A 26,531-nucleotide genomic window follows, 5' to 3' on the forward strand; every position below is an offset into this window, starting at 1 on the left:
CTAATGCGAAGAGAAAACTCCCTGGAAAAGACCCTGATGCTGGGAAAGACTGAAGGCAAAAGGAGAAGGGGACGGCAGAGGATGAGATGGCTAGATAGCATCACCGATGCAATGAATATGGACTTGAGCACGCTCCGGGAGAGAGCGCAGGACAGGAAGGCCTGGCGTGCTATGGTCCATGGGGTCACGAAGAGTCGGACACGACTGAACGACTGAACAACAACAACAGTTAGTTGCCATTGATAGCTGTTTCCTCCAGGAATGGTCTAATCCCCTCTTAAAGCCATCCAAATTGGTAGCCATCACTACATCTTGTGGTAGAGAACAATCAGGCATTGTGCGAAGAAGTACTTCCTTTTCTCTCTCCTGAATCAACCACCATTCAACTTTATGGGATGACCCCGGGTTCTAATCTTATGAGACAGGGAGGAAAATGTGCCCCAGTTGCTGGGGGACATGGGTGGGAGGGTGCTATTTTCTGCACAATGACGCAGTTTAACCAGTTGCACGGAAAAAAGGATCGGGTTATGCTCCCCTTTGAATTAATCTGACAGCGATCTCGTCTCTTACTCCCCCTCTTCCAGGCTTTCGAGTTTCAACAACATTTAGCCCGAGCAGTTTTTGCATTTTTGATCCGCTGGCACGCACTTTGGTCACAGGGGGCGTGTCTGCAAGGATCTGCCCCGCACTTCCCGGCATGCAACCCTAACCCCACCCCTTATTCAGACCCACCCCCCATTTACTTCCACCCATGTGGGCCTGAGCTTCTCTCTCTCTCTCTCTCTCTCCCCCCCACCGGATCAGCTGCCAGGCGTATCGCCGGGGCACCGCGGACATGGCTACGGGGCAGCAGCTGGGTAATGCCCTCGCGTATCGCGGCTGGGACCTTTGCGTGGCGCTTTTTCGGAACAATCCCGTTCGCGAAGTTTTGCTGTTCCGCTGCTGCAGCAGCAGCAGCAACCATTGGAGGCTCCGATTTCGGTGGGGCAGCGAATCCATTCTGGGCTTCAGTCAGAACCAGCCAGAACTCTAGAGGAGCTACCCAAGGTGCTGAACCCTAACCCCAAAACGGGCTCAGCGCCTCGGATGCCTCCTTCAGCGTTCTGGCTGAAACCCAGAATGGATGCACAGCCCCACCGGTCTCCGAGCCACCAGCCTCCACTGGCAACAGCAGCGGGGTCCGGTCCGCCCATCTGCAAGCGGGGAACCGAGCGCTGAAACTCTGAGGCCAGTTCGGGGGGCGAAGGGTCTGGGTAGCGGGGGGGGGCGCTCCTGTTCACTCTGTTGTATCAGTGAACACAAGGGCCCGTTGGCTGGCGGGGGCTTTGGTGGAAGCAGTGCCAGCGGCTGTCGGCGGTGCTCTTCCAGCTCGCTCTGATACGTGTTTAAGGACATCTTGCGAGGCCTTTGGGGCTTACTCCCAAGTAACATCCAGAGAAACTATTAAGCAAAAAGCGTGGGGGCCGGAAAATGTGGGCTGTGCGTAAAACATGCGGCGATGGGCGCGTTAAAACAAACAAACCGTTTCCATGGTTAAATCAGTATCATGGGAGAAGACTTAAACGTTTTAACCCCAGCCTCTTGGAAACGAGGGCACAGTTTAAAGCTTCGGCCGAATCAAGTGGTAGTGCAGTTCCTGGGCTGTACCGCTCCAGGCTACAGGTGAAAGGCTGCATTTTTGAATGTTCCCCCACTGCCTGGCGAAGGCTACCCTGAACATGTCTCCTTGACTTGCTGGTTTTCTATTTGCAGATAGATTCTCCCACACATACGAGAGGACTATTCAAACATGCAACCCCCGCGCGCAGCCTGAAATGGGACAGTCCAGTAAAGTCTTCGCCACTTGATTGCGGCGAACGTATAATAAATTGGGCCTGAGAGAACTTCGTGCTTTGGAGCCAAAAACACACATGTGCAAAACAGCATCTCACTTGCTGCCCAGGGGCAGTGTATAAATCAAGGTGTACGGGGTAGGGTATAAATCAAAATTTTAAAATAAATTGGAGTTTCAAAACATTTTGCTTTGTTGCTCAATATTTCCCTTGATAGGTTCCCAGAGTCAATTTTTATACTGGGAGGATAGATGTGACAAAAATAAAAGAAATAGGCGGTCTCTCCCCAGTCACATAACTTTCTGCCCTCTTACTCAGGGCCAAACTCTATGTGAGGTGGGAGATCTGTGATCAGATCTCCCAATCCTTTTTCGTTTAATTTTAAAACAGGAATGGCATCCCCAAGCTTCATTGGAGCAGTGGTGCTGGGGGGAGGGGAGGCTTATCCACTTCCCCCTCTGTCATTTCTCCAATTGGAATTGTGCCCTGTGGGGAGAGAATGCAAATCCCTTGGTGGCAGGATTTAGATCAAAGAAGAGCACTGCAGGACGTTTTTAGTCCTTCTCCCCCCCCCCGCCCACTTCTGCCCTTCTGCTTCTGCCATTTCCCCCCCCCCAACCTAAATCTGTCCCTCCCCAAAAGGCATTTGCCCCTAGTTTTGCCCCTTCCCTCTGTGAGATGCAGTTTAAGTTGAGGATACTAAGTTCAGTTTGGGGCAGAAAGTGCTTTCCCCCTCCCTCAGTAGTGCTGCTCTGATAAAATTTGGAGTCCCCATGACTGTTTTCAAGGTTGTTATAGAGAAAAAAATGTCAGACTCTCATCATGGATATCTTCCATCACCTGTGCTTTGGTCCTCAGGGGATTGACGGCTGAAATGCCCTCTTTCCACCTAGCTGGGGACAAATGTGTTTTTTTTTGGTCTGGCCTTTTTCTTCCTGGAGATGGTGTGTGTAAGCATGTGCAGAAAGATCTGTGGAGAGGGAGAAATTCTCATAGAGTTAATGACAGGCTGGTAGAGAGATAGCAGCTGTCTGGTTACACTGCCACACCACAAACGTGGTGAAAGTGTATTGTTTGGAGGGCAGAGACAAGTAAAGATGGGACTGTTTAAAATGCACTGAGGGCCTGGAAAGTGCTAGTTGCTGTCATAAAAGCCACAGTTCCTATCCTATTCTGACGCCGACCAGAATTTACAATTCAGCAGCTTTCCCAAACCCCGTGCCCTTTCAGACATAGTCCCATCACCCCCAACCAGCATGGCCAATGGCTGGTGGTGGCAGAGTTTCCAGTTCCACTGGTAGAGGGATGGGAAATGTGCATTAAAATATATGGCTAAAATCTAACTAGTTACATGATAGTGGTTAAAAAGCAAGAAACACATTTATTTCTGCTCTGGGGGAGGGAGCATAGGCCATAGAGCATTAATTGTGCCATTCTTAAATTCAGGACTACAGTGAGCTCAGTTGTACATGATGGGAATTAACCAATATAAGTGGTTCAGTGCATATTTTGGGTTTCTGTTGCGTATTAAAGATGTTTGTTTATATTTCACCTTCTTTCTAGCATTATTCAGTGTCTCAGACAAGACTGGCCTGGTGGAATTTGCAAAATGTCTCAGTTCTTTGGGTTTGGCCTTGGTTGCCTCTGGAGGAACGGCAAAAGCCCTTCGGGATGCAGGCCTGAATGTCAGGTAAATGCCATTTAAAGGGTCATGAGGTCGCACTCCAGATTGGTTTCCCCTGCTGCTGTATTTTCTATCACTAACTGGGATTGGAATTGGTATGGTTTGGGCCTATGAAAACAAGCCCTGTGGTTATGCACTCCCCTTCCCTTCATGCGCTCCACCTGATTAGGAGCTTTGCAGAACATCATAGTTTGCTGTTAGAGCTGAATCAGATTTGATCCTGGTTTGTGTAGCAAATACAAACCATAGTTTGCCAGTTTGGATATGATGGCAAACGGTAGTCTGTTAAAAACCAAGTATATCTAACTAAGCAGAGCACACAAAATGAGGGGGAAGGAGGAGTTGCCTGGACCAAGCTATGGTTTGGCAGTACATGTGAACCAATCTGTAGTCATACATTGAAGGAGTAGTATTTGCGGGGGGGCGGGGGGACTTTACCATTATAATTCTGCAGACTGATGGTATGTGTATTAAATGCAAGCCCTCATGGTCGCAGAAATAAGGTTGTAATTCTATGCATATATATTTGGGAGTAAGCCTCAGAACTTATTTCTGAGTAAACAAACTTGAGTATTGGGCTGCAAGACTAAAAAGTGATATTTAGAAATAAGAATGCATTTTTCAGAGGCAAATTTCAAATGACAGTTGGTATAGTGTTGAACAGATTTTCAAGATGTTAAAAACAGATTTTTTTTCAAACATTTAGGCATAAACAAATTGGAAAATGTTAAATGAACTAGATGTTGAGAGTGCAAAATTACTAGATAGCTGCTCTTGTGGAGCTGCATGCACATTGGAGCCCTGTATTGGTTTGAATTGCGCTGATGTGTTCCTGCAGTTTTCTGTCAATTGCTTTTACAAATGATGCACTTTGAAGCCATGCAGCCTGATCCTCTGCCTGTTTACTTGGAATTAAGGCTGCAATCCTATCCATACTTACTTGGAATAAATCCGGTTGAACATAGTAGGGCTTATGTCTGAGTCAATATGCATAGACTTGCACTGCGCATCTCATATAGTGCAGAGGGACTTACTTCCCGGCAACTAATGTCCGGGTGATAAGAACATAGGAGGCTGCCTTAAACTGAGTGAGACCAGTGGTCCATCTAACTCAGTGTTCTCTACTGCCTAGTAGCAAGTCTTCAGAGTTTCAGCCAGGGGTCTTCGCTCACCCTACCTGGAGATGCCAAGGATTGAATCTGGCACCTTTGGCACGCAAAGCATGTATTCTGCTACAGGGTGGAAAACTTGATTTAAGTAAGTGATTTAAATCACCTTAATTTAAATCAAGTTTTCCGTTGAAACTTTTTCATATGTTTCCTGAACAACGGTGCAAATCTGATCACTAAGCCATGTTAATTCACATCTGATTAGAGTATTATTTATACTGTTTTATTCTTACAAGCAGGCTTTGCATCTGTTTGTCTCACTGTGTACATGTTGCATGCATTTCTTTTTACCTATAACGGGAAAGTCTTTAAAATATAGGGTCAGTCTTATGACCAGCACCCTTGACAGCTTGAGGTGAACAGCACAATCCTATATGTCTCTCCTCATAAACAAGTTCCAGTCAGTTCAATGGGGCTTACTCCCAAATAAGCGTGTATAGGATTGCAGCCTTACTATGAGAACACAGGAAGATACATACTGGACAGTTTTGTTTTTTCTCTTTCAGCGTTGTTCCTTTCTGCTGATCTTTATCTTGGCCCAGCCTTGCCCTCACAAAAAAACAAAGAACCAAACAAAAACAAAATGCCCATGACTGATAGATCAAAGCAAGGTTTGATAGTTACTGGGCTGAAAAAAATCCAATTTAAAAAACTTCTTAAGCATCGATTTTTATCTACCTTGCCTTTCTGTCTTAAGTAACTCCTCTCCCTTGCTTGGCCCAGCTCTACCACCACATAAGCACAGAACAGCAATCCTGTTTAGCCTCTGTCTTTGCACATGTGACTTTAGTCAGAGAAACTGAATGCCCAGAACTTTCAAGAAGCTAGAGTTGTCAGTTAGGCTGGACAGATACATTTTCATGAGATGAGAAACTGAAATTAATGCCCATGTTTCATTGGTAGGTGACTTCATTTTGATGAGACTGTATGCATAGGGTTAGCATGTTTATGGTGGGATTTAATTGTAACTATGTTATTTTTTAAGTTAGAGAGAAATTTATTTATGATTTTTTAAAAATAAAACAATTTAAATGAAAATCTAATTTAAATTTTAAAAATTTAGTTTAATTGTTATTTTTTAAATCGTCGATTTTTATCCACCCTGTTCTGCTTCTGAACTATAGGACCTTCTCTCCCAGATTTCTAAACACATGTTCCCTGTTCTTTCTCCATGTGATGGTTTGTCTTATGAGCTCAAATAAATAAACTTGTTGTAGTAGGACCTTACCACCACTTATTGACCTGGTTAAGGTTCTGCTCTTACCACACAAGTGACAAGCTGTCCTTGAATGTTTACAGCAGAATAGTGCTACTATTGTACAAGGGTGTCCTGCTCTAGATCAAGTCTTGGCTATTTGCAAGCAAGGACTGGGAGCAATGCAGTAGAGTAGTCCAGTTGGCAAGCAAATGGTCAAGCAGGCATGTTTCAGTCCAAGGAGGTCAAGCTAAGGCAGAAGTGGTCAAAATCCAGGCAGAGGTCAGAATGCAGGCAGGCAAGCAACAAGGATCAGGCAGCAGCAGGAGTAGTCAAGATAACAAGCAAGAGGTCAGACACAGTAAATCAGTCAGGTACGTTACACAGCCCAGTAGCAGGGTTGCTGGGCAGTCCCAACGGTCAGAAAACAGAGCATCTGTCACAGGGCACAATTCAGGAGGCAAGATACACAGCAGAGACTGGATGGACCAAGTTGTTCCAACACTGGATGGGTTTCCAGTGAAGGCTTTTGTGTCCAAAGTCAGCCAGACCCACCCCGAGCTCATCTGCAGCAATCAGAGCTCCCCTTCTGGACCCTACTCCTGAGGAGTCCCTTTCTTCTGAGGAGACCTCTTCTGGAGGCGAGCACTCCTTTGCACAGGAGCCCAGTTAGGCTGTTGCTTGAGGTGACGACACTCCTGGGGTCAGGGGGTGGCTCAGCCTCTGCCTCAGTGGCAGAGTCCTTCTCTCCTGACAAGGCTGGCCCTGCAGCCACTTCCCCCAAGGTTTCAGGCTCCTGTGGGTCTGGTGGCATCCCTGGTGTGGGGTATCCTGGGCTTCTGGGGCCTCTAGCTCCTCTGAGGAGGACTCCTCCAGTCAGGGCATGACGTCGGGTTACATAATTATGTGTGTGTAAAAGCAATAAATCTTAGATTGCAAGTTAGTTTCCTATGATGTGCCTGCCCTTGCTCTCTGGGGATGCCAGCCTGTCATTAGACTCCATTACCACTTTAACCAAAGATGCTTCCTTTCCGTCCGTATCTATGGCTTGCTTATTACTCTGCTGTGACCTTGCCTCTCTCCTCCTATTGCAGTTCTTATGCTTATATTCTCCAATTGCTTAGGTCATCAGTAATTCTAAATATTTATGCTGCAATGCAGTACAGTACTTAAAAAAGCAAGGGCTATATTTTAACTAATGCAATTCACAAGATCTGCACACAACAGTCACACAACATTACATGAGTGAAATTATTGTCAAGCAACCTGCTGTACTTACTCTCTGACTCCTCTGTTCTGATGCTGTTCTGAACAAATGTGAAGGACTTGAGCAAGCCTCCTTAAAACAAGAAAGTGATGAGATTTGACCACACTGAATGTATTTTTTTTACTAAATCTTTTGCACACCTGACTTAGTGGCCACACTGACATGGAACTTGTAAGCCAAGATTCTGGAGAAACTTGTTTGATTTGCTCTCACTTGGCTCTAAAAATGCTCACTATAAGCAGATCATCCAGATCTGGGCTCCTGGCTTGTTGCTCCCAAGCAAGCCAGGATTTGCAGGGCAAGAACAAACCCTGGTTTAGTAAAGGGAGCAACAACGTAGGATCCCAGGTTCAGCTGATGCAGCAAACCATTTCTGGTTTGTTGAGAGAGGAGCCAAGTGTGAGTAAACAGGCTGCATTCACTAACACTCGGCTCTTTCCCAGAATCATAGGATTCTCCAGAAACTTGGCTTACTGTTCTGCGTGAATGTGATTGGTATGGTTTTGAAGCATATCTATGTATTTTCAAAAAGAGCTACTTTGAAACACAGGCTAACACAGTTTTCTTTTCTGAAGATGGACTTTTTAAAAAGATTCATTGTCTTAGCTTTAGATGACTTTAAATACTTTGTTGAATAGTCTATCCCAGTCAAGCTTAGCTTATTTGGAGGAAGAAAATGCACCCTTTGTTTGTAGTCATGTGAAAAGCATCTAATGCTTGTTAGATGTTCAGAAAGGCTGGGACCTCTCAGTCTGAAAGAAGATGTTGAAAGCTTTTCTGTCCTTTTGATGTCATTGATAATTAGTTGAGCATGTGCACCATTAAGAGAAGGAAATCCATTAAACTGGAGAAGCATTAAACAAAGTAGTCATTGAAAACTGTGAGAAAGGAGTAATCCAAGAGTAGGCAACATATACCTTTCATAGACATTTGTATTGAATGTATCCTTTCCAAGTCTATTTTCCAACTCCAGGCTCTGATGATTGATCCTGTGATCCTGTTGTGTTCCGCAACATGAATGGTATTTCTAAAGCTATGATAAATAGATAAATAAAAGAAAGAGGGAAATGGATAGAGGAAAGAGAGAACTGGTGCAACCATAACATCCTGAGGAGTACAAAGGAATGCCAGGTGTAAAAAGTACTAAATATTGCATCCAACTTGGAAAATAATATTTCTGGTTGGTGGGAGGAGGCATCCAAGGATTGAGCTATCTTCTCTCACCTCCCAGGAAGGCAGGGATCATATGATTAGTGATCTTTGAAGGAAGTCCTGGCTCTCCAGTTTCCTTCCCTGCCTTCACCCAGGACAATCATTACTCTCAGAGCTGCTTCTTTATATATTCTAAGAAATTCTTTAACATTCCTAAGATACTTCTTTTTCAACCCTGATGGATACTTACTTCGTTTTCTGACCTCTGTCTTCTTCAGCCTCTCTAAAAAGGAAAAAAAAACACACCCTTTCTTGTTCTCCAGAGAAATCATTCTCCAGAGCATGGTCCTTCCTAGAGTCAGCCACTAACCCACCCCTAAGGAGGATGATAGCTTGGACACAACCCAGTCCTTGGATGCCTCCTTACACCAACCAGAGAATAGAATTTTGGATACTTACCATGAAAGTCCAATCTGTGCTGGAGGGGCTGAGGCATCCAACCCCACACTTCATATGGCTGAGATATTTTTCCATGCCTGATTGACCTGTTCTGCGCACTTATGCCTTGCCTTCCAGGGGGATGCTTTTTGCCTCTTGGTTCTTTTGTTCTGTCCCCTCTTGTTCTCTCCTCTGAAATTCTGTCTTGAATATGGCTGTGTACAAAAACTGGGGGTGGAGCTGAAGGACCAAGTCTTCCTTCAAAGATACTAATCATGTGATTCCTGCTTTCCTTGGTGGTGAGAGGAGATAACCAAATCCTTAGATGTCTCCGTCCCATCAGCCCAGAATGGACTTTCATGGGAAGTACCCAACATTCCAGTCATATTAACAAGTCTGGTAGCTCAGACATTTTACTCCAACAACACTTTTCTATCCAAGTCATTCTTAAATACAGAGAACTTGTATTTAAGGTTTTGGAGATTAGGTTCAGACACAGAATCTTTTGGGTGGCCTTAGAGCAGGGGTGGGCACCTTGTAGTCCTCTAGATATTTTGGCTTATAATTCCCATCAGAACTAGCCAGAAAAACCGGTGGGGATAGGCCAAAACATTTGGCGGGTCACCAGTCGCCTACCCCTCCGTTAGAGTAAACCCTTCTCTCCCCAACCTCTGTCCTTCACCTATAAAATAAAATAAAATTAGAGTAGTAATTCCTCACAGCATCACTGTCAGGATGGACGAGAAGGCTGCAAAGCCACTTCATATATATGATGCTGTGAATGTCCAAAATACAGTGGATGTCGGCTTTCAATATGTGAATGCTGGCAATTCCAGATGCATTTTCCAAGTGCCCCAAAGCAGGGATATATTTCTCCTCTTTTTGGACATTCACATTTAGGCAACTGTCAATGCTTGCTGGTGTATCTGCATTTTCAGACGTTCACAAATTCTTCTAGGATTCTCAATATCCATGTAAGAATATTGGGCATTCACTAGAACATGTACATTCGAAGTGTCATATCGTGTTAACAAATAGAGAGCGTACAGAGTTTTAGAGGAAGCTTGCACCATATGGAGTGTAGAAATACATTTTGGTGATCATGTATATAACAGCCAAAGCATAGTTATTCTTTGTTTTATTTTAATGACTCCATTTTCTCCTGGTCCCAAGTAACCTTATGGTTTGTGATCTCAAACTATTTTCTGAAATGGCAGATTGGTCTTTTGTTCCATCAGTTCATGGTGCTGAATAAGTGCCATGGAACCTGAGCAACCTTCTGCCTTTTCTCCCCACCTCTGAACAGAGATGTTTCTGATCTTACTGGCTTTCCAGAAATGTTGGGAGGACGCGTGAAGACCCTTCACCCTGCAGTACACGCAGGTAGGTTGATGCTGACATTCTTCCACTGCATAAAACAGATAATGGCTGTGTTTTATGGAATTTGCATGGCATCTGGGAAAACGTGGATTGGCTGAAGAAACAGATGGGGAACCTATGCCTGGGCTATATCACTTCACTGTAGGTGGGGGCTTGCATCATTGAATGCTCCTCCATACAAAGGAATTCCCTCTACATAAAAAACTAGCCTGTCAGGAAGAAGGATTCCAGCCCTTCTCCACGACATGCTGTTTATCATGTATAGGAATTAAAACTAGACCCAAATACAGTTATCCCTCTGTAGGAAAGCTAGAGAGCTTTCTACAGTGATATGTTTGTGGTTCTCAACCTGCAATTGTTTAAGTAGACTGAACATTCACTGTAGGGTGCAATCCTATGGACTGCACCCTTGCTGCTCGGAAGCCCCCGGACTCAGAGGCTTCCAAGATTCCTATGTCCTGCCAGGCTGAAGCCAGCAGGGCAGAAGGAGCAGTAGAGGCGATCCTTGCCTCCCCATTCTTCAATCTCCTATATTTTGCTAGATGGGATTTTCAGCCGCTCTAGCGCAGTTGTTTCAGAGCGGGAGGGGAGGAGGCTGGAGGAGGTGCAGGATAAATCATATCCTGGCCTCTCAGGTTTCCTCCCCTCCCTGCCCACTGGAATGCCCCCTTTTCCCCCTCTCTGAGGTTGATTTTCCTACCTTGGAGAGACAGCCAATGCAGTTCTCCGTGTGATGGCTATGAGGAGCCAGGGTGTGGATCTCCGACTTTCCCTTCCAGGGTCTGAGCACTGTCTCCGACCTTGGAAGGGGTTTTCTGAGCTGTCCTATGGTCCCTGGGACACTCGCCCAGGGACCATAGGATTGCTCTCTTAGAAACCTAAAGACAAAAACTGCAGTGGCATCTTAAAGCTGAATTAAGAATTCAAAAGGATCATGTGGTACAGTCCTTGCAGAATTCCCCAATCTGCCAGTTTTCTGTGTGCAGGCAATTTTAAAAACTAAGGCATATGGGAGCAGTCACTTGCATGATTCCCACCTGCGTTCTGAAGTGGTATAGTCCCTAGAGGGCAGTGCCATGTCATTCCTCTTAATATTTAGTTCTGCCTTAGAAGTCCCGCTGTTTTATTATGAGGTGGGTTTTTCTAAGCAAGTGCCTTTGTATTGATATTCATGAAGTGCAGCTTAAGAAGATATTGTGAAAAAATCTTGGTTTAGATATTTAAAAAGGCTGAAATCCCATACCTACTTAGCAGGAGTAAGCCTCAGTGGGACTCAGGAGACGTGTATAGGACTGTGTTGCAAACTACTTATTGCTAGAAATGTAGGCCAGTATTTTTCTGTCATTAGAAAAGCCTTGAGTAATTTGCACCAAAATAAGGTTTTCTCTGAGAAGGCAATCCTATGCACAGTTAATAAGGAGTAGGTCCCATTGAAATTAGCTTAACTCCAAGTAAATGCATAGGATTTTGCTTTAGGAGTTCTTCAAACCTTGCATCAAGTAGCTCCCCCTTGAGATTAAGGCTGCTATTGTATGCACACTTGTATAGAAATAAGCTGCATGAACACTTAAGAGTAACCATACCCTAGAATTTAGTGGGACTTACTTCAAGAATAATGTTGAATGGGAAAGACTAGAGATCTCTTCAAGAAAATTGGAGATCTCAAGGGAACGTTTTGTGCAAAGACGGGCATGATAAAGGACAAAGAAGGCAGGGACCTAACAGAAGCAGATGAGATTAAGAACAGGTGGAAAGAATACACAGAAGAACTATACAGGAAAGATCTGAATGTCCCTGATAGCCATGATAGTGCGGTCACTGAACTTGAGCCGGACATCCTCGAGAGTGAAGTCAAGTGGGCCTTAGGAAGCATTAGTAACAACAAAGCTAGCGGAGATGACAGTATTCCAGCCGAGCTATTTAAAATGCTAAAAGATGATGCTGTTAAAGTGCTGCATTCAATATGTCAACAAATTTGGAACACTCAACAGTGGCCACAAGACTGGAAAAGGTCAGTTTACATTCCAATTCCAAAGAAGGGCAATGCCAAAGAGTGTTCAAACTACCGCACAATTGCGCTCATTTCACATGCCAGCAAGGTGATGCTCAAAATCCTACAAGCTAGGCTTCAGCAGTATGCGAACCGAGAACTACCGGAAGTACAAGCTGGGTTTCGAAGAGGCAGAGGAACTAGAGATCAAATCGCCAACATTCGCTGCATCATGGAGAAAGCAAGAGAATTCCAGAAAAACGTCTATTTCTGCTTCATTGACTACGCTAAAGCCTTTGATTGTGTGGATCACAACAAACTGTGGCAAATTCTGAAAGTGATGGGAGTACCAGACCACCTTACCTGTCTCCTGAGAAATCTGTACGAGGGTCAAGAAGCAACAGTAAGAACCAGACATGGAACAACCGATTGGTTCAAAATTGGGAAAGGAGTACGACAAGGCTGCATATTGTCACCCTGCTTATTTAACTTATATGCAGAGTACATCATGAGAAATGCCGGGTTGGATGAATCAGAGGTCGGAATTAAGATTGCTGGGAGAATTATCAACAACCTCCGATATGCAGACGATACCACCCTAATGGCAGAAAGCGAAGAGGATCTCAAGAGCCTCTTGTTGAGGGTGAAAGAGGAGAGTGCAAAAGCTGGTTTGAAACTCAACATTAAAACAACGAAGATCATGGCATCTGGCCCCATCACTTCCTGGCATATAGAAGGGGAAGAAATGGAAGCAGTGACAGATTTTACTTTCTTGGGCTCCAAGATCACCGCAGACGGTGACTGTAGCCATGAAATTAAAAGACGCTTGCTCCTTGGGAGGAAAGCTATGGCCAACCTAGACAGCATAGTAAGAAGCAGAGACATCACCTTGCCGACAAAGGTCCGTCTAATCAAAGCTATGGTTTTCCCAGTAGTAATGTATGGCTGTGAGAGCTGGACTATAAGGAAGGCTGAGCGCCGAAGAATGGATGCTTTCGAACTGTGGTGCTGGAGAAGACTCTTACGAGTCCCCTGGACTGCAAGGAGGTCAAATCAGTCCATCCTAAAGGAAATCAACCCTGAGTGCTCATTGGAAGGACAGATCCTGAAGCTGAAGCTCCAATATTTTGGCCACCTAATGCGAAGAGAAAACTCCCTGGAAAAGACCCTGATGCTGGGAAAGACTGAAGGCAAAAGGAGAAGGGGACGGCAGAGGATGAGATGGCTAGATAGCATCACGGATGCAATGAATATGAATTTGAGCACGCTCTGGGAGAGAGCGCAGGACAGGAAGGCCTGGCGTGCTATGGTCCATGGGATCACGAAGAGTCGGACACGACTGAACAACAACAAGCTAGGGAAATGGTATTCATTTGTAAGATGGGAAAAAGATTTGGCGCACAATCTCTATAGAACATGGTTTTCCAGGCAGCAGCGAATTGTAGATCCCTTTTCCTACAGTTTTGTAAGCATCTTTTTCCCCACAACCAGGTATATTGGCTCGTGACATTCCGCAAGATAAAGCTGACATGGATAAATTGGATTTCAGCCTTGTAAGGTAAAAAATTTTTTTAAAGGCTAATTGTGTTAATAAATAATCATGAGATAAACCTTGATACCATTTGGCAAATGCAGATTTGCAGGAGGGCTAAGGCTTCTGTGCTATGATGCACAGAAATACTCCTCTTCATCTGTGTGTTAGCTTCAAAAAGATACCAGATGCTTTTATGGTGTTTTGTGTATTGGTGGTCTTTTGTGAGTGGGGAGGGGGCACATAGACTTACTATCTTTATGCTCCTGATCATATTTGATTTTGAAACACTGGCAAACATACCCTTTTGAGATTTACATAGCACTGTTTGGATTTCAACATGCAAGTCAACTTCAAACAAAAAGAGTGCAAAGATTCAGGGCCAGCCCTAAATGCTGGGGAACCCTGGGCAGGGGTCTTGGTCTGGCCCTCCCCTTCTAATATATCCCTCTTGCCCCTTCTTTTCACTCTCCATTGATAGAAAAATGGACTGTATCAGTCTGTTTTGGGAATCGAATGTACCCCCCGCCCCAAGCCTTATAAATAAAATACCTGGTGGAAGATATTAAGCGTGACATCATTTGCAAGTTAAAAAATCATGCCTTTATTGAGAACTTTCCTTTTCCATTAAAACAGTGTAGTTGCAACAAAGCCATTGAGGCCAGCAGTACCCCAGGTACATAAACCTACAAGGACAGTGTGTAAGGTCTAATGGACCCAACAGTTTTTAAGAACTGCCATTAATATTCATGTAACATAACAGTTAGATAAGTATAAAAGTGCAGCAGTCATGAGTTGTGAGTGACCTATAACAGGAACAACAACACATCTTACCTACCATAGTATACGCTCCTCAAGTGGTCTCGGCACGGTTGCTACAGTCCAAAACTGCACGAACAGGACGGGCAAAATGAATACATGAAGCACGTCATTGCTGTGATTTCCTGTCATGGCATCGACCACAGAGATTACACCTGCGCTTTCGCTGGCTTTCTCAGTGGCAGCCCCTACCAGTTCTGAGGCTCCCTTTCTTGACATTCCAGGCAAATTGGCTGTGTTTCTAGACTCAGCTCGGGGTTTGATTGACGCCTTACTACATCTACTTGAAGGAGATGTCTTTTGGAATGTTCTCTCCATCCTGGGTTTATCAGCTTTCGAATAACATAGGCACTTAAACAGGCAACGTCTACTACATTTGAAACACACACACACCATTGGCCACTATTTGATCATGCGTTGTTTGGAAGTATATGTGGAGACCATTTGGTCACAGATGTCTACACCATATTTAGTGTTATAATAGAAAATGATCTCAGGTTTGGATTAATGGTCTGAGATTGTGGCATCATTATGCATTGAAGAAAGGAGAATCACCGCCATTCCTGTCTTTGGCCCATAACTTGCAGGTGTCAAATCTTCTTGAAATCCAAAAATGCTACTGTTGGTGGTTTGGAATTCATGGCAAGGAACTTGAGGGGAATTTCTCATTTGTTTGTTCTTCTAAGAGCCAACTATGGTCAGGGTTTTCTACACAGGGTTTTCTACATTGCCTGGTGAAAAAGTTACCAGTTGTTACACTTTATCCAGAGCCCTGTAAATGTTTTGTTAGTTTCTCAGTCACTAGCTAGCTTATGTTGTGCGCTGCTGTGGCACAGATACCTGAGGATCAGTGGAGGTTCCTGGCTCTGATGTCAGTGGGGCGGTGAATTCGCTCTGGGTTTCAGTCAGACTGGGTTTCAGTCAGAACCAGCCAGAACTCTAAAGCTTCCGCACCTTGGATAGCTCCTTTCGAGTTCTGGCTGGTTCTGACCGAAACCCAGAGTGGTTTCACCGTCCCACTGATATCGGAGTCTCCAGTGCTGGGGCTATAAGCCTCAGCAATACATTTTGCACAGATCTTCCTATAAACAGAGAAATGGGGCCACCTAAAGGCCCTTGATTGAAAGTTGCCATTAGGTTTGGCCATCTGCTGAGGTGAGGATGAAGGTTGCTTGCAAACATTTGCAAATACAGTTAGGGTCCCCCCAAAAGCTGAATTTGTAAGTATTGCTCAAAATGATAGCTAAAATAGAAAACAAAAAAACAGTTTTGTGCAGATCGAAGGAGGGTTCTAACATTTTTAAAAATCAGGATTATAAAGGGAATTAGTAAGCCTGTGGGGTATTATTCACCCCGATACGATTTATACTGAAATTAGGGGAAGTAATTTGTCTATTACGAAAATATACAAAATACTGTTTTTCACCCTCTGTTCTCCTTTCTCATGAGAAATGGAAAGAGCAAGTTCTGAGGTAAGCAATTTTGGAAAGGAAAAACTAATTAATTTAAATAGCATTTTGCGGGGTTGTATTGACCCCTTGGACTTTATGTGCATGGTTTTTCAATTTTCTTAGTCATTCCAAAGGAGTAGAATTGACCCCCCAAACAGAAAGAATAAAAACTCATTTTCCCCCCACTAGATTTAGGAGAACACCCATGAAACACCCCAGGGCAACTCACACCTCACAATTGTTGAGGAATAGCTGGAGCATGGAGTTGTGGAAGTCTGAAAGAAAAAGTTTTATGAATATTTTTTCAGCAGTATTTGGGTACATTTGACCCCACCTGTTGATGGAGAGTTAACGTAAGGGCAGCATAATCATCCTTTGGCCTCATTCTGTTGGCTGGTTTGATGTGGGTGTGGTGGAAAGAGTGAATTTTGATGCCAAGCAAAAATTATTCCTTAAACAAGCAAGGAATATGACAAATGTGTGTCAGAAGCAGGGGAAAAACGCTTTGTTGACCCAGCCAGTTGGCCTTGAAGCACAGTGGCAATACAAGTGGGTTAGTTTCTGGCAACTGGTTATCTGATTCCTGCCTATCTCAGTAACCTGGGCAGTGTAGCCAGTGTGGTGTAGTAGTTAGAGTGTTGGACTGGAAACAAACAAATAAATAAATAATATCCTCGGTCCTTTAGCCACCTTTCTCATCTTTTCAGACTTTTTACCAAATAAAGTCAAGCATGGGCATAGTCCATGCAAGCTACTTCACTTTCGCAGTTCATTGATTTCAGTGAGAGAATTAAGCATGCATTTAACTCTCTTTCTGTCTTCTATTGAAACTAGTGGGACCAAAAAGCACTTGCATTTGGCTGGATGGTGCCCATAGTTCTCATTGTTTCATGATCTGAGTAATGTGGATCCTATGCTAGGGGGTTTCTTCCTTTGAACTGTGCTTTGTATAAATGAATACATGCTTCTCTTTTGTGTTGAGCTACCTGAAAGCAGCAGTTATGCGATGACCTGATTCTGTGAGCCGAGGCGTGAGTTGTAGCTGGCATAAGAGTCTTCATCCGGCTGCAAGGGCTGAGATCTGATCGTGCTTGCTCCCCAGCACCGGCAGAGCAGGTGCCAGTGGCATGGCTGTGTGAGCACTCCATCCTAGGGGATGCTTTGGAAGGGATGGCGTGCGCCTGGAGTGTGAGATGTGCTGCAGCATTGTGTTAGGGCTTCATAAAAATCCTTGGGTCAGCATAGACTAACGTATGATTCTAACTGTGATTTCAGGGTGGGAGAGCAGCCAGGTGATGCTGTCCTGTACAGTTGGTCTTTCAAATTTAAATCAATTCCTTCCTTCCATTTCTAGAGTTGTAGTTTGCAATCTTTACCCTTTTGTCAAGACTGTCGCATCCCCAAATGTAACTGTCCAAGAAGCAATTGAACAGATTGACATTGGTAAGTCAGAGAAACATTCATTTAAGTGGGCTGTGCATTGTGAGTAACTTGAGGGTGCTGTTTGTTATTTGAAAGCAGCCTTCAGATGTGTGTGTGCGTAAGCCCCCCTCCATGGATCTCCCCATTTTTGTCCCATAACAATATGTTGTATTGTCCAAAAGCTCTGACTTTGTGGCTGGAGTCTTCTGTGAACGCTTTTGGGGAGGGTGTGTTTGATGCAGACCTGCCTGTTCTCACACACTGACTTGCAGCTGATTTATGGGCTTGCTCCCAGGTTCCTGAGCTATCTATGCATATCCAGACTGGCCCAGGTTAGCCTCTGGCGTAGGAAGGGAGCCTGTTCCATTCTTGTAGTGGCCAGAACAGGCAGTGGGGACCCCATTCCAACAATACTCTCTCACTTGCCCTTGTTCTGTGCTGTTGGCAAGGGGCAGATCCACCACTTCCCCCTGTTAGGCCTAGCTCTTACTGAGGTGGTCAACCAGTGTTTGGTCTACAGACTGCAGCTGGGGGCTCACATGACTGAATGCTCCTTCATACAGACAAATTGCCTCCACATATAAAACTATCAGGCCAGGGAGAAGGCTAGGCTGTAAACCTTCTCCCTGACCGGCATGTTTTCTGTGTGGAGGGAATTTGTATGAAGGAGCACTTAGTCATGTCAAGTCCCCACCTGCAGTCCGAAGTCGTGTGGCACAGTCTCACATTTACCACCTGAGGCCTAGTTCTCACAGTCGTATGTGAGCTGTGTGAGGGATTCTTGAATGTTTCAGGTTATGGGTGGAGGCAAAGTCCCTGCCTTAGGGAAATGAGGGGTGGCCACAGACCTTCTTCCCCTGGCCTCAGTTCCAGGAAAGGGGATTCACAATCACCCTGATACTCCTCCTCCCTGTGTCTCTGCTCAGCCAAAGGACCACAGGGGGAAATCCTCCTTGGGCCGTGCCTGCCTGGCTTGAAATGCCCATCAAGAGGCCTTGCAGTTCTTGCGCTTCTCCCCCACCCTCCTTGAGGCCAAGAGTTGCGTCCTTGTTGCCTTGGCATGGGGCTGCAGCTCCTGGTGATGTTAGACTGACTGACCTGCTTTCTTTACTGTCCTCATTGCTGGGGTAACTGCTGTGACTATGACTGCATTTTAGTCAACCGGCTGTTCTCCTGCATTGCTGGCAGCTGGGCCAATTCCCTTTCGGAGGCTCAGTCCCATCAGGGGTGGATTCCATTGGGGGTGGAATCCTAGACACCCACAATGGAAATTGTAACACACGCAAACAATTCCTCAGGCAAGAACTGCAAGTCAGATTAACTTATTTAAATGTATGTGTTTTTGGTTTTTGTTTAGTTATTTCAGAATTATTTTGAAGAGCCAGTGCAGGAACGGTTGCTATGGACATTATGTTAGTAATAAATTCTATGGCGTTATTGGAAGGCTAGCTGTAGTCCTTGTCCTGTAGACTGTGCAGGACACATGTATAAGGATAAATGAGCTATATGCAAGAGGGGTAGATTTGGTCTGCCTGGAATATTGTAGAAATAGAGAAATGGTGATGTTTTCCTGGCTTCTTTTAATTACAGGAGGTGTAGCTTTACTGAGGGCTGCAGCAAAGAACCACGCTCGTGTGACTGTTGTATGTGATCCTGGGGACTATACCACTGTAGCAAAGGAAATGAAAGCCTTCAGTAATAAAGACACCACCTTGGAAACTCGGCGCCAGTTGGCACTAAAGGTACGTTGCACTCTTTCATACTGGGGTGAATGGTGCTTTTTCATGACTTTTAAAATATCCTGGTGACCACTGAGTCTCAACTGCTCTTTCTTCAGGCTTTCACTCATACTGCTCAGTACGATATGGCCATCTCTGATTACTTCAGGAAAGAGTACAGCAAAGGAGTGTCTCAACTTCCACTGAGGTATGGCATGAATCCCCACCAGACTCCTGCTCAGCTCTACACTTTGAGGCCTAAACTCCCTCTGTCAGGTAGGATGTGTTGAAAGTCCGTTCCAAATATCATGATAACGGTGCCACAACAGTACTTGTCAATAGTGCTTTTGAGTTTTCAAAGCTCTTCATATACATTCTGCTGTTGTAATGTGTGTTACAAAACCTCTGTAAGGCAGATGTCAGTGTTATTATTCCAGTATCACAGGGGGAGGGCTGAGCTGACAGAGCCAATTGCCTAAGGGTACAATCCTGTGGCCTCTAGACGGGATTTTTCAGTTTATGGGAACCGACCTTGAAGCCAGCACTCTGAGGTCGGTTCCCAGAACACTGCTTCCCTTCCTCTGCCACCACTGCCTCATAAGAGGCGCGGTTCGTCCCCGTTAAGTTGTCCTCGTAAGAGCAGTGTGGAGCAGGGGAAAGGGGGGCATTCCTGGGGGCAGGAAGGGGACGATGGAAGCATCGTTATGACACTTCCTATGCACTGTCCCTTCCTATGCACTGTACCCCCCCCCCCGCTCCAAAGCCTTGCGGCTAGACAGCCAAAATTGGCCATCTAGCCACAAATGCAGGGTGGCCCTCCATGCTGTGCCCCTCCTGCATTGGATAGTCGGCCACCTCCAAGTTCGGAGGTGGCCAACTATCCCCATTAGATTGCTTCCTAATGCTATCAACGTATTCATAACAGAGGCAAGATTAGAACCCAGGACATCCTGATTCATAGCTCTGTCCCCTAGGCACTGCATTTTGCCTGCTCTCAGGAACTCTGGTGCAGCAGTGCAAAACCTCTTTCAGCCCTAGGGCCGAATTCCATTTTGGAAATGCTCTCAGGAGCCGCATCCTAGTGGTGGGTGGGGCCAAAGGCAAAAGGGGCGGGGCCAAAGATTCCAGCCTATTTTAGCTTCAAATATTTTATTTGAATATAAAATATTCAAAATATTCAAAATTAAAAATATTTTATTTTTTATTTATTCTATTTTAGCTGTCAGTAGCGAAGCCTCAGGAGAGGCATTTCTCCCTTTCAGAATAGGAAAGGAACTTCATAAAAGCCAGGAAACCACCAAACAATTGGTGGTTAGGGGAAGGAGCTCCAGAGGTCTGGATTTGGCCCCTCGGCCTGCTGTGCTGCACTCCTGCTGTAGTGAGAGAAACCAGGGTGGTGATCTGGTTAGAACGTTGGCCCAGCTGGGAAGTCCCAGCTTCAAATCCCCTCTCAGTGATCGAGTTTGCTCGGTGCCTTTGGTCCAGTCACCGTCTCCAAGCCTAACCTACCTCACAGAGTTGTTGTGAAGATTAAGTGGGGAAACTACATATCCTGCCCTGGGCTCCTTGCAGAAAATCTCATAACTACCTTTTGGACTTCACTTGGGTGTTCTCCCCTGTCCTGGATTTCACATCTTGATAGATTACTGCACTTCTTCGAGTTCGGGAATGACAGCTTTTCCTTCTTTAAAGAAATCTTCATCCCTCATATTTCCTTGTGATGAGTGTCTGCGAATAGCTTTAGCATCCAGGGGCATAATGTCTTTGTTCCGTAACTGACTGCCCATACACCTTCTTGGCCTCTGGTCATGTTCGTCTGTATGTACCTCCCTACTGACCTCTCTCTCTTTGTTCCGCTATGTTATTCCTAACCAGAATATGCCAAGTTCTTCAAACCCTCAGATACTTTGTTCAGGCTTTAAACTTGCAGATTGATCATCTCCATTCAAAACAGATGCATTTGCATCTGATTTTATGCAGCTCAGTAGCCCTCCCTGTTCTGGTCATTGCTTCTGAATGTAGGAGCGGGCCAGTGGGAATGCATGAGGACAGCCGGTTTCCTGCACAGGGTGGGAAACCTGGCCAATCAGAGTTCCCATCCCTGTGGAGGAAACTTACATGCATAGAATAGGCTTCCTTCAGGATGAGCCAATCCTGCTTTGACTGGGGGCTGTTGAGGGGGCAGCACTTGTTTGGTAATCATGGGTATCGAGTGCCTGGACAGGGCTACTGAACACACAACTAGAATTTTTCTTTTCCTTTTGTGTGTGTGCAGTATTTGAATTTAATGTATAATGTAGGCAGATCACCTTGTCTTAATTACTTTCAAACCTTGGTCCCAAATATATATAAACAACTACGTACATACGTGTGTGTGTGTACGCGCATGTGTGTTTGCTCTGATATAACACTTGCCTTGTCCTTCTTTTGGGCTTCCCACTTGTGAAGAGAATACTGTGTGAACCATTGTGTGAACAGAATACTGGACTAGATTGGCCTTTGATCTGATCAGCGGGGCTCTTCTTGCATCATGCAAAAGAAACAAAAGCCATCTGTTTTTTTCTACTGCCATGTGCTTACCACTGGTTAGGTTAAAAGGAAAGAGATGTAGACTGCTCATAATGCTGAGTTTTGAAACTGAACATAACTGAATTGGATGGTAAATGTGATTTATACTTTAGCTGTTGAGGCTCCGTGCAGAATGGCATTTCTGACTGAATGGGCTTTTGTGATCTCTCTGCAGTTTTGAATGGCTCCCCGGGATTTATAAACCTGTGTGATGCTCTGAATGCCTGGCAGTTGGTCAAGGAGCTCAAGCAGGCTTTGGGCATTCCAGCTGCAACCTCCTTCAAACACGTCAGTCCAGCAGGTAAGATGGTAGATTTGATTTCTGCTTCATGTTTACATGGTTGACTTTCTCCAGCTGTTTATGAGATGATGCATTCCTTGGGTGTGTCTGTAAAGATGTATGCTATGGCCTTGTCCAGAAGAACTGACTCTCTAACAAAGTTGTGACATACAGAGGTGCTGTTCATGTCTCTGTTTTGGAGAATAAGTAATGTGCTTTATTCAAAAACAGAACATGGACCATCTTTGCTGTTGGAGGACACCCAGAAACTATGCCACATCTCTCTGGCATGAGACGTAGGCTTCAGGCCACTGATGAGAGGCTGCAGCTTTAACATGCGCTGCTTTGCTTATTTTGCCCACCAGGTGCAGCTGTTGGAGTACTCCTCAGTGAAGAAGAAGCTGCGGTCTGTATGGTGCATGACATGCACTGCACACTGACACCCTTGGCATCTGCATATGCGCGGGCAAGAGGTGAGTGGGCTGCATCTGTTTCTTAGATCCTGTTGCCCTGTCTAGAACTACTGACAGTGTATATAATGGCAGTGTAGAGCAGTGATGTCCAGTCTGTTGGAAATTGCCCCAGAGCTTCTTTGGCTTTATCCCCACATTTGTGCTCTGCGCCAGTTCAGTTGCTGTTCAGTTATTTTATAAATACCAGTCGCCATGGAATAGCTAAATGGGTTTATCTAGCTAAGCGATTTCTTGAATTTATGACACTTGTCACCTTATGTGTGTGTGTGTGTTGGCAGTGGGGGGGTTAATTAAAAAAAAAGACCCAACTTTAATGGCCGCTCTTTTAAAATAATGATCATGTAAAGAGGCGATGTGATGGTACCTGTTGCATGCAACTGCATGCTGCTCCAGGAAGCAACATGTTGTATGCAGCAGCTCACCACACAGATTTGATGACTATCTGTTCACCACACTGCTGGAAACAGCTTTAGAAAAAGAAGATGAGATGAAAATTGCCAGATCCACATGACAAGCTGTTGCACATAACTGGCCTGCCTCCTGGAGCAGCTCCACACTGCTGTACTTCAGCAGGCCACTATGATGCTGCGTGTGTGAGAGACTTGGCCATTGGTTCAGAAACCCATCAGAGTCTCAAACGTTTACCTGGGAGTAAGCTGCATTGAACACAGTGGGACATATTTCTGAGTAAACATGCCTGGGATTCGGCTGTAGGTGAGGAATCTGATGCAAGGTGTTATTTTTTCCCCCAGGTGCTGATAGAATGTCATCTTTTGGTGACTTCATTGCACTGTCTGATATCTGTGATGTCCCCACGGCAAAGATCATTTCCAGAGAGGTCAGTCATAGTGGCATTCTGTATGGTGCTAGTACTGCAGCTGGCCTTATGAACCAGAATGTAGTTGCGCTCTGAAATCTGCACGTTTCCGAAAGTTGCAGCCACATTTGTCAATTAAAAAATACACACACAAAATGTGGGTATTAGGAAAAAAAATATGCACAATATGTGCATTTTAGGACAGCAGTCAAAGGGTATGATGGGGGGTGGGAGTTTGTAACATATTCTGACATTTGGGAACTTTTTTGGTTGGAACCTAACATGCTAAGCACTGGATTCTACTCCTTAGCTACGTTTTAAGCAAACTCCTGTAATTCACCATTATTTGTTTGTTTGTTTAGATTTGTACCCCACCTTTCTACCAAGGAAATAGCACTCGAGGCAGCTTGCAATCATAGGAACTAAAAAAATTAAATAGCAACTAGATTAAAACAATAATAAAACAAATACATTAATAACACAATTAAAACACAACAATAACAGAATAAATTAAAAAGCTCCCCTCTCCTCTTCTCTTCACACTTCTGAAATATGGGTCAAAAGCAGCTGCTGAAGATCTAGTTTCAGTCTTTAAGCCACTGAGAGCATACTTATATCCTTCATCTAAAACTTCTGGATACATGTCAGCCTCTGTGATCTCTGATGATTTGATCATAGCATCTCGTTAAACAGATAACAGTAGGTATCAGCCATGATGCCTAATAATGTATATTTCTCAGAGAATAAAACACATGTTGCTGTATTGATTTTTTAAAACAATATTGATGCTACTAAGCCCTCAAACATAGATTGTCTAAAGCTGGAATAATGTCCTGTTGTGATTGATTTATATATAATCAGAGATAACCAAGGCTGTTTGACAGGATGTTAGGATTAGACAGGCTGGAAATCCCAGTGGCTTCTCTCTCTCACTCAGGCTGAGTTTTTCTTTATTTTCTTTAAAGGAGGGAAACCTAGCACATTTATGGTTCTGCCTCTGCCCAGGCACAGGTTTACCACTTCAGTGAGAACTAGGCTTCTAGCCCTCCTGTAGGAAGAGTTCTTGTGCTCAGAAGTGGGGCTTGCAACAGGATGTTGCAGTGTGGTTCTGGGTTCCAGCCAGCCATGCCCTTTTCCAGAATGCTGCATTCCATCCCTCCCAGCCCCATTTTCTATTTCTCGAACAGTCAGCCAACATTCTGGGGTCACTGAGCAGACTCAGTCCTCAGCTGAGCTATTTTGGGTTCCCTCCCTCAAGCGTGTGCGTTTTTGTGCTTCTACACGTGTTTGGGTTCCCCCAAGGTTGCTGATACCCATGTCTTATATGTGGATGGTGCTGTTTTGACTACATAAAGTTCAGCCGTTGGGTTTGCTATTGGTATATAAGAATGCCATCTTGTCATTTTTGGATGGCTTAATATTGTTGTGCATGCAGGTATCTGATGGAGTTGTGGCTCCAGGATATGATGAAGAAGCCCTCAAAATCCTATCGAAAAAGAAAAATGGAAACTATTGTGTACTCCAGGTTAGAATTTGAAATGTTTCAAGGTATTTGAGAATGATTAACTGCAACGTGTGTTACCTCTTTATTCCCACATCTGACTAAAGCCTTATTTCCTGACTTTCCTGCTCCCTGGCTCAATTTACTTTTAAAATGTGATATTTAGGCAAAAATAAATGTAAAATATACACCACAGTACCTAGAGACCTATTCTGGAAGCTTTTTTTAAAGTACATGTCAGGCTTTTTTAAAAATAGCCCCTAAGTTAATGAGATTCTAATTTTAATCATTCCAAATTCTTTTGGGTAGAGTGTGCTTGGAGCATGCCTGTAGTTTACCTTGCTGATAATGTCTTCAGCATTATTGTGATGGAATAAGACCATACTTTATATGCAGTAAGGAAAGTTTGAAAACAAACAAGTTGCTAACCTTCATGGTTACTAGGAAAACCTGACAGCTGTAATCCAGGGGGTCATGCACGCAACATTGGCATGCACATCTGAAGTTCCAACACAGTAGCTGCTCCCAAAGAACTCCAAACCTGCCTTTTGAAATTTTGCCAAGTTTACAAAGCAGTTTAGGGTTTTAATGGCTTTGTGTGCGTGCATGCTATTCCCCCCACTCCACCCCTGCACTTCCCATTTAAAAAGGAGATTTGGCTTCAAAACCCGAAATTTGGAAGTCTCAATTAACAACTTGGGCACAGATGAAACAACTGCATCCTTCAGTGAGCAATTCCCCAACCCCATTCCTTATATATTGTAAGAGTCTTGGAGGGAGGGGACTTCATGTACCTGGAATAAATTGGTACTTCACCCAGCAGTGCTCCCAGTCCCATGCCTCTGTGTATTTGTTGAATTCCAGAATGCTTTCTTTCTCGCGCTGTCCTTTCAACTGGCTCTTTGAATCTTGCTCTCTGAACATCCTTGATCCACTTCCATGGTTTTATATGTTGGGGAAGGACTAGCTAAACTGTGGTTGTCTTTCCTCTGCCAAGCAAAAATGAAAAAACCTTTGTGCCTAGAAGTGTGAAATTTTGCAAAGGAATAAAATGCTGGTTTTACATAGATCATCTCAATTTGACTGTTGGGCAGAGCAGTCTAAGACATCTTTACTCAGAAGTACATCCCAGAGTGATCAGTGTGGCTTGCTCCCCGGCAAGCGTGTCCAGGATTGCAGCCTTAGTGAGATTAAGATACAATGGGGTGGTGGCGGCAGTGGTGGCTGGTAACCATGTATGGTAAGTCAGCTCTGAGTATCCTGAACACAAAGGCTTTCAGCAGATACTGATTGCTTGTTTGGAAGTGGATCATTGTGGTTATAAGCGCTGCAATCCATTTTCTGGGCCAAATTTTCCTTGGAGTCATGGGAGCTGAATAACTCTGGTAAACCTCTTGCCAGATCATCTGCTTTGGATTAAAGACATGGGAGCAAGGAAATGCTTTCTTAACCCTGCACAATAAGGGAAACTGTATTAAGCTGGCATGACTTTAAAAATGTGTTCCTGCTTTTAGATGGACCCTGCTTACGAGCCTGATGAGAACGAAATCCGCACTCTCTTTGGATTGCATCTAATGCAGAAGAGGAATGACGGTGTGATTGACCGGTCGCTGTTCAAAAACATTGTTACTAAAAATAAAAATGTACGTTGGTGGAAACGATGTCTTGATAACAGAGCTAAGTGCAAGTGCTCCTTCATAAAATAAAATATAGTGCTGCAGAGAGAGGCAGTAGTCGCCCAGTCCTGTGGGATGAAGGAGGGTCCATAGCTCAGTGGCCGGGCTCATGCTTTGCATGCAGAAGGTCTTGGATTCAATCCTGTTGCATCTCCGGTTAGAAGAATC

The 26,531-nt window shown here is 44.5% G+C and overlaps 1 protein-coding gene across 3 annotated transcripts in view; it reads left to right on the forward strand.

Moving 5' to 3' along the window:
* Positions 1 to 769: 769 nt before the first annotated feature.
* Positions 770 to 26,531, forward strand: part of ATIC (5-aminoimidazole-4-carboxamide ribonucleotide formyltransferase/IMP cyclohydrolase) — a 41,614-nt gene continuing 15,852 nt past the window's right edge. Inside the window, exons 1-12 of one of the 3 annotated variants that reach the window (XM_084819413.1) lie at positions 770 to 857; positions 3,396 to 3,522; positions 9,955 to 10,120; positions 13,599 to 13,665; positions 17,263 to 17,351; positions 18,921 to 19,072; positions 19,168 to 19,324; positions 21,792 to 21,917; positions 22,262 to 22,369; positions 23,122 to 23,207; positions 24,622 to 24,711; positions 26,202 to 26,330. In XM_084819413.1, the coding sequence (XP_084675539.1) occupies positions 10,075 to 10,120; positions 13,599 to 13,665; positions 17,263 to 17,351; positions 18,921 to 19,072; positions 19,168 to 19,324; positions 21,792 to 21,917; positions 22,262 to 22,369; positions 23,122 to 23,207; positions 24,622 to 24,711; positions 26,202 to 26,330 (1,050 nt within the window). In that variant the 5' untranslated portion in view covers positions 770 to 857; positions 3,396 to 3,522; positions 9,955 to 10,074. The remainder of the gene's footprint in view (positions 858 to 3,395; positions 3,523 to 9,954; positions 10,121 to 13,598; positions 13,666 to 17,262; positions 17,352 to 18,920; positions 19,073 to 19,167; positions 19,325 to 21,791; positions 21,918 to 22,261; positions 22,370 to 23,121; positions 23,208 to 24,621; positions 24,712 to 26,201; positions 26,331 to 26,531) is intronic. The other 2 variants (XM_084819402.1, XM_084819422.1) reach the window with 2 other exon arrangements.

This window comes from Heloderma suspectum, chromosome 1, assembly GCF_057233095.1.
Source record: "Heloderma suspectum isolate Gila_16-S chromosome 1, 16-S_ref, whole genome shotgun sequence".
Taxonomy (NCBI): Eukaryota; Metazoa; Chordata; class Lepidosauria; order Squamata; family Helodermatidae; genus Heloderma; species Heloderma suspectum.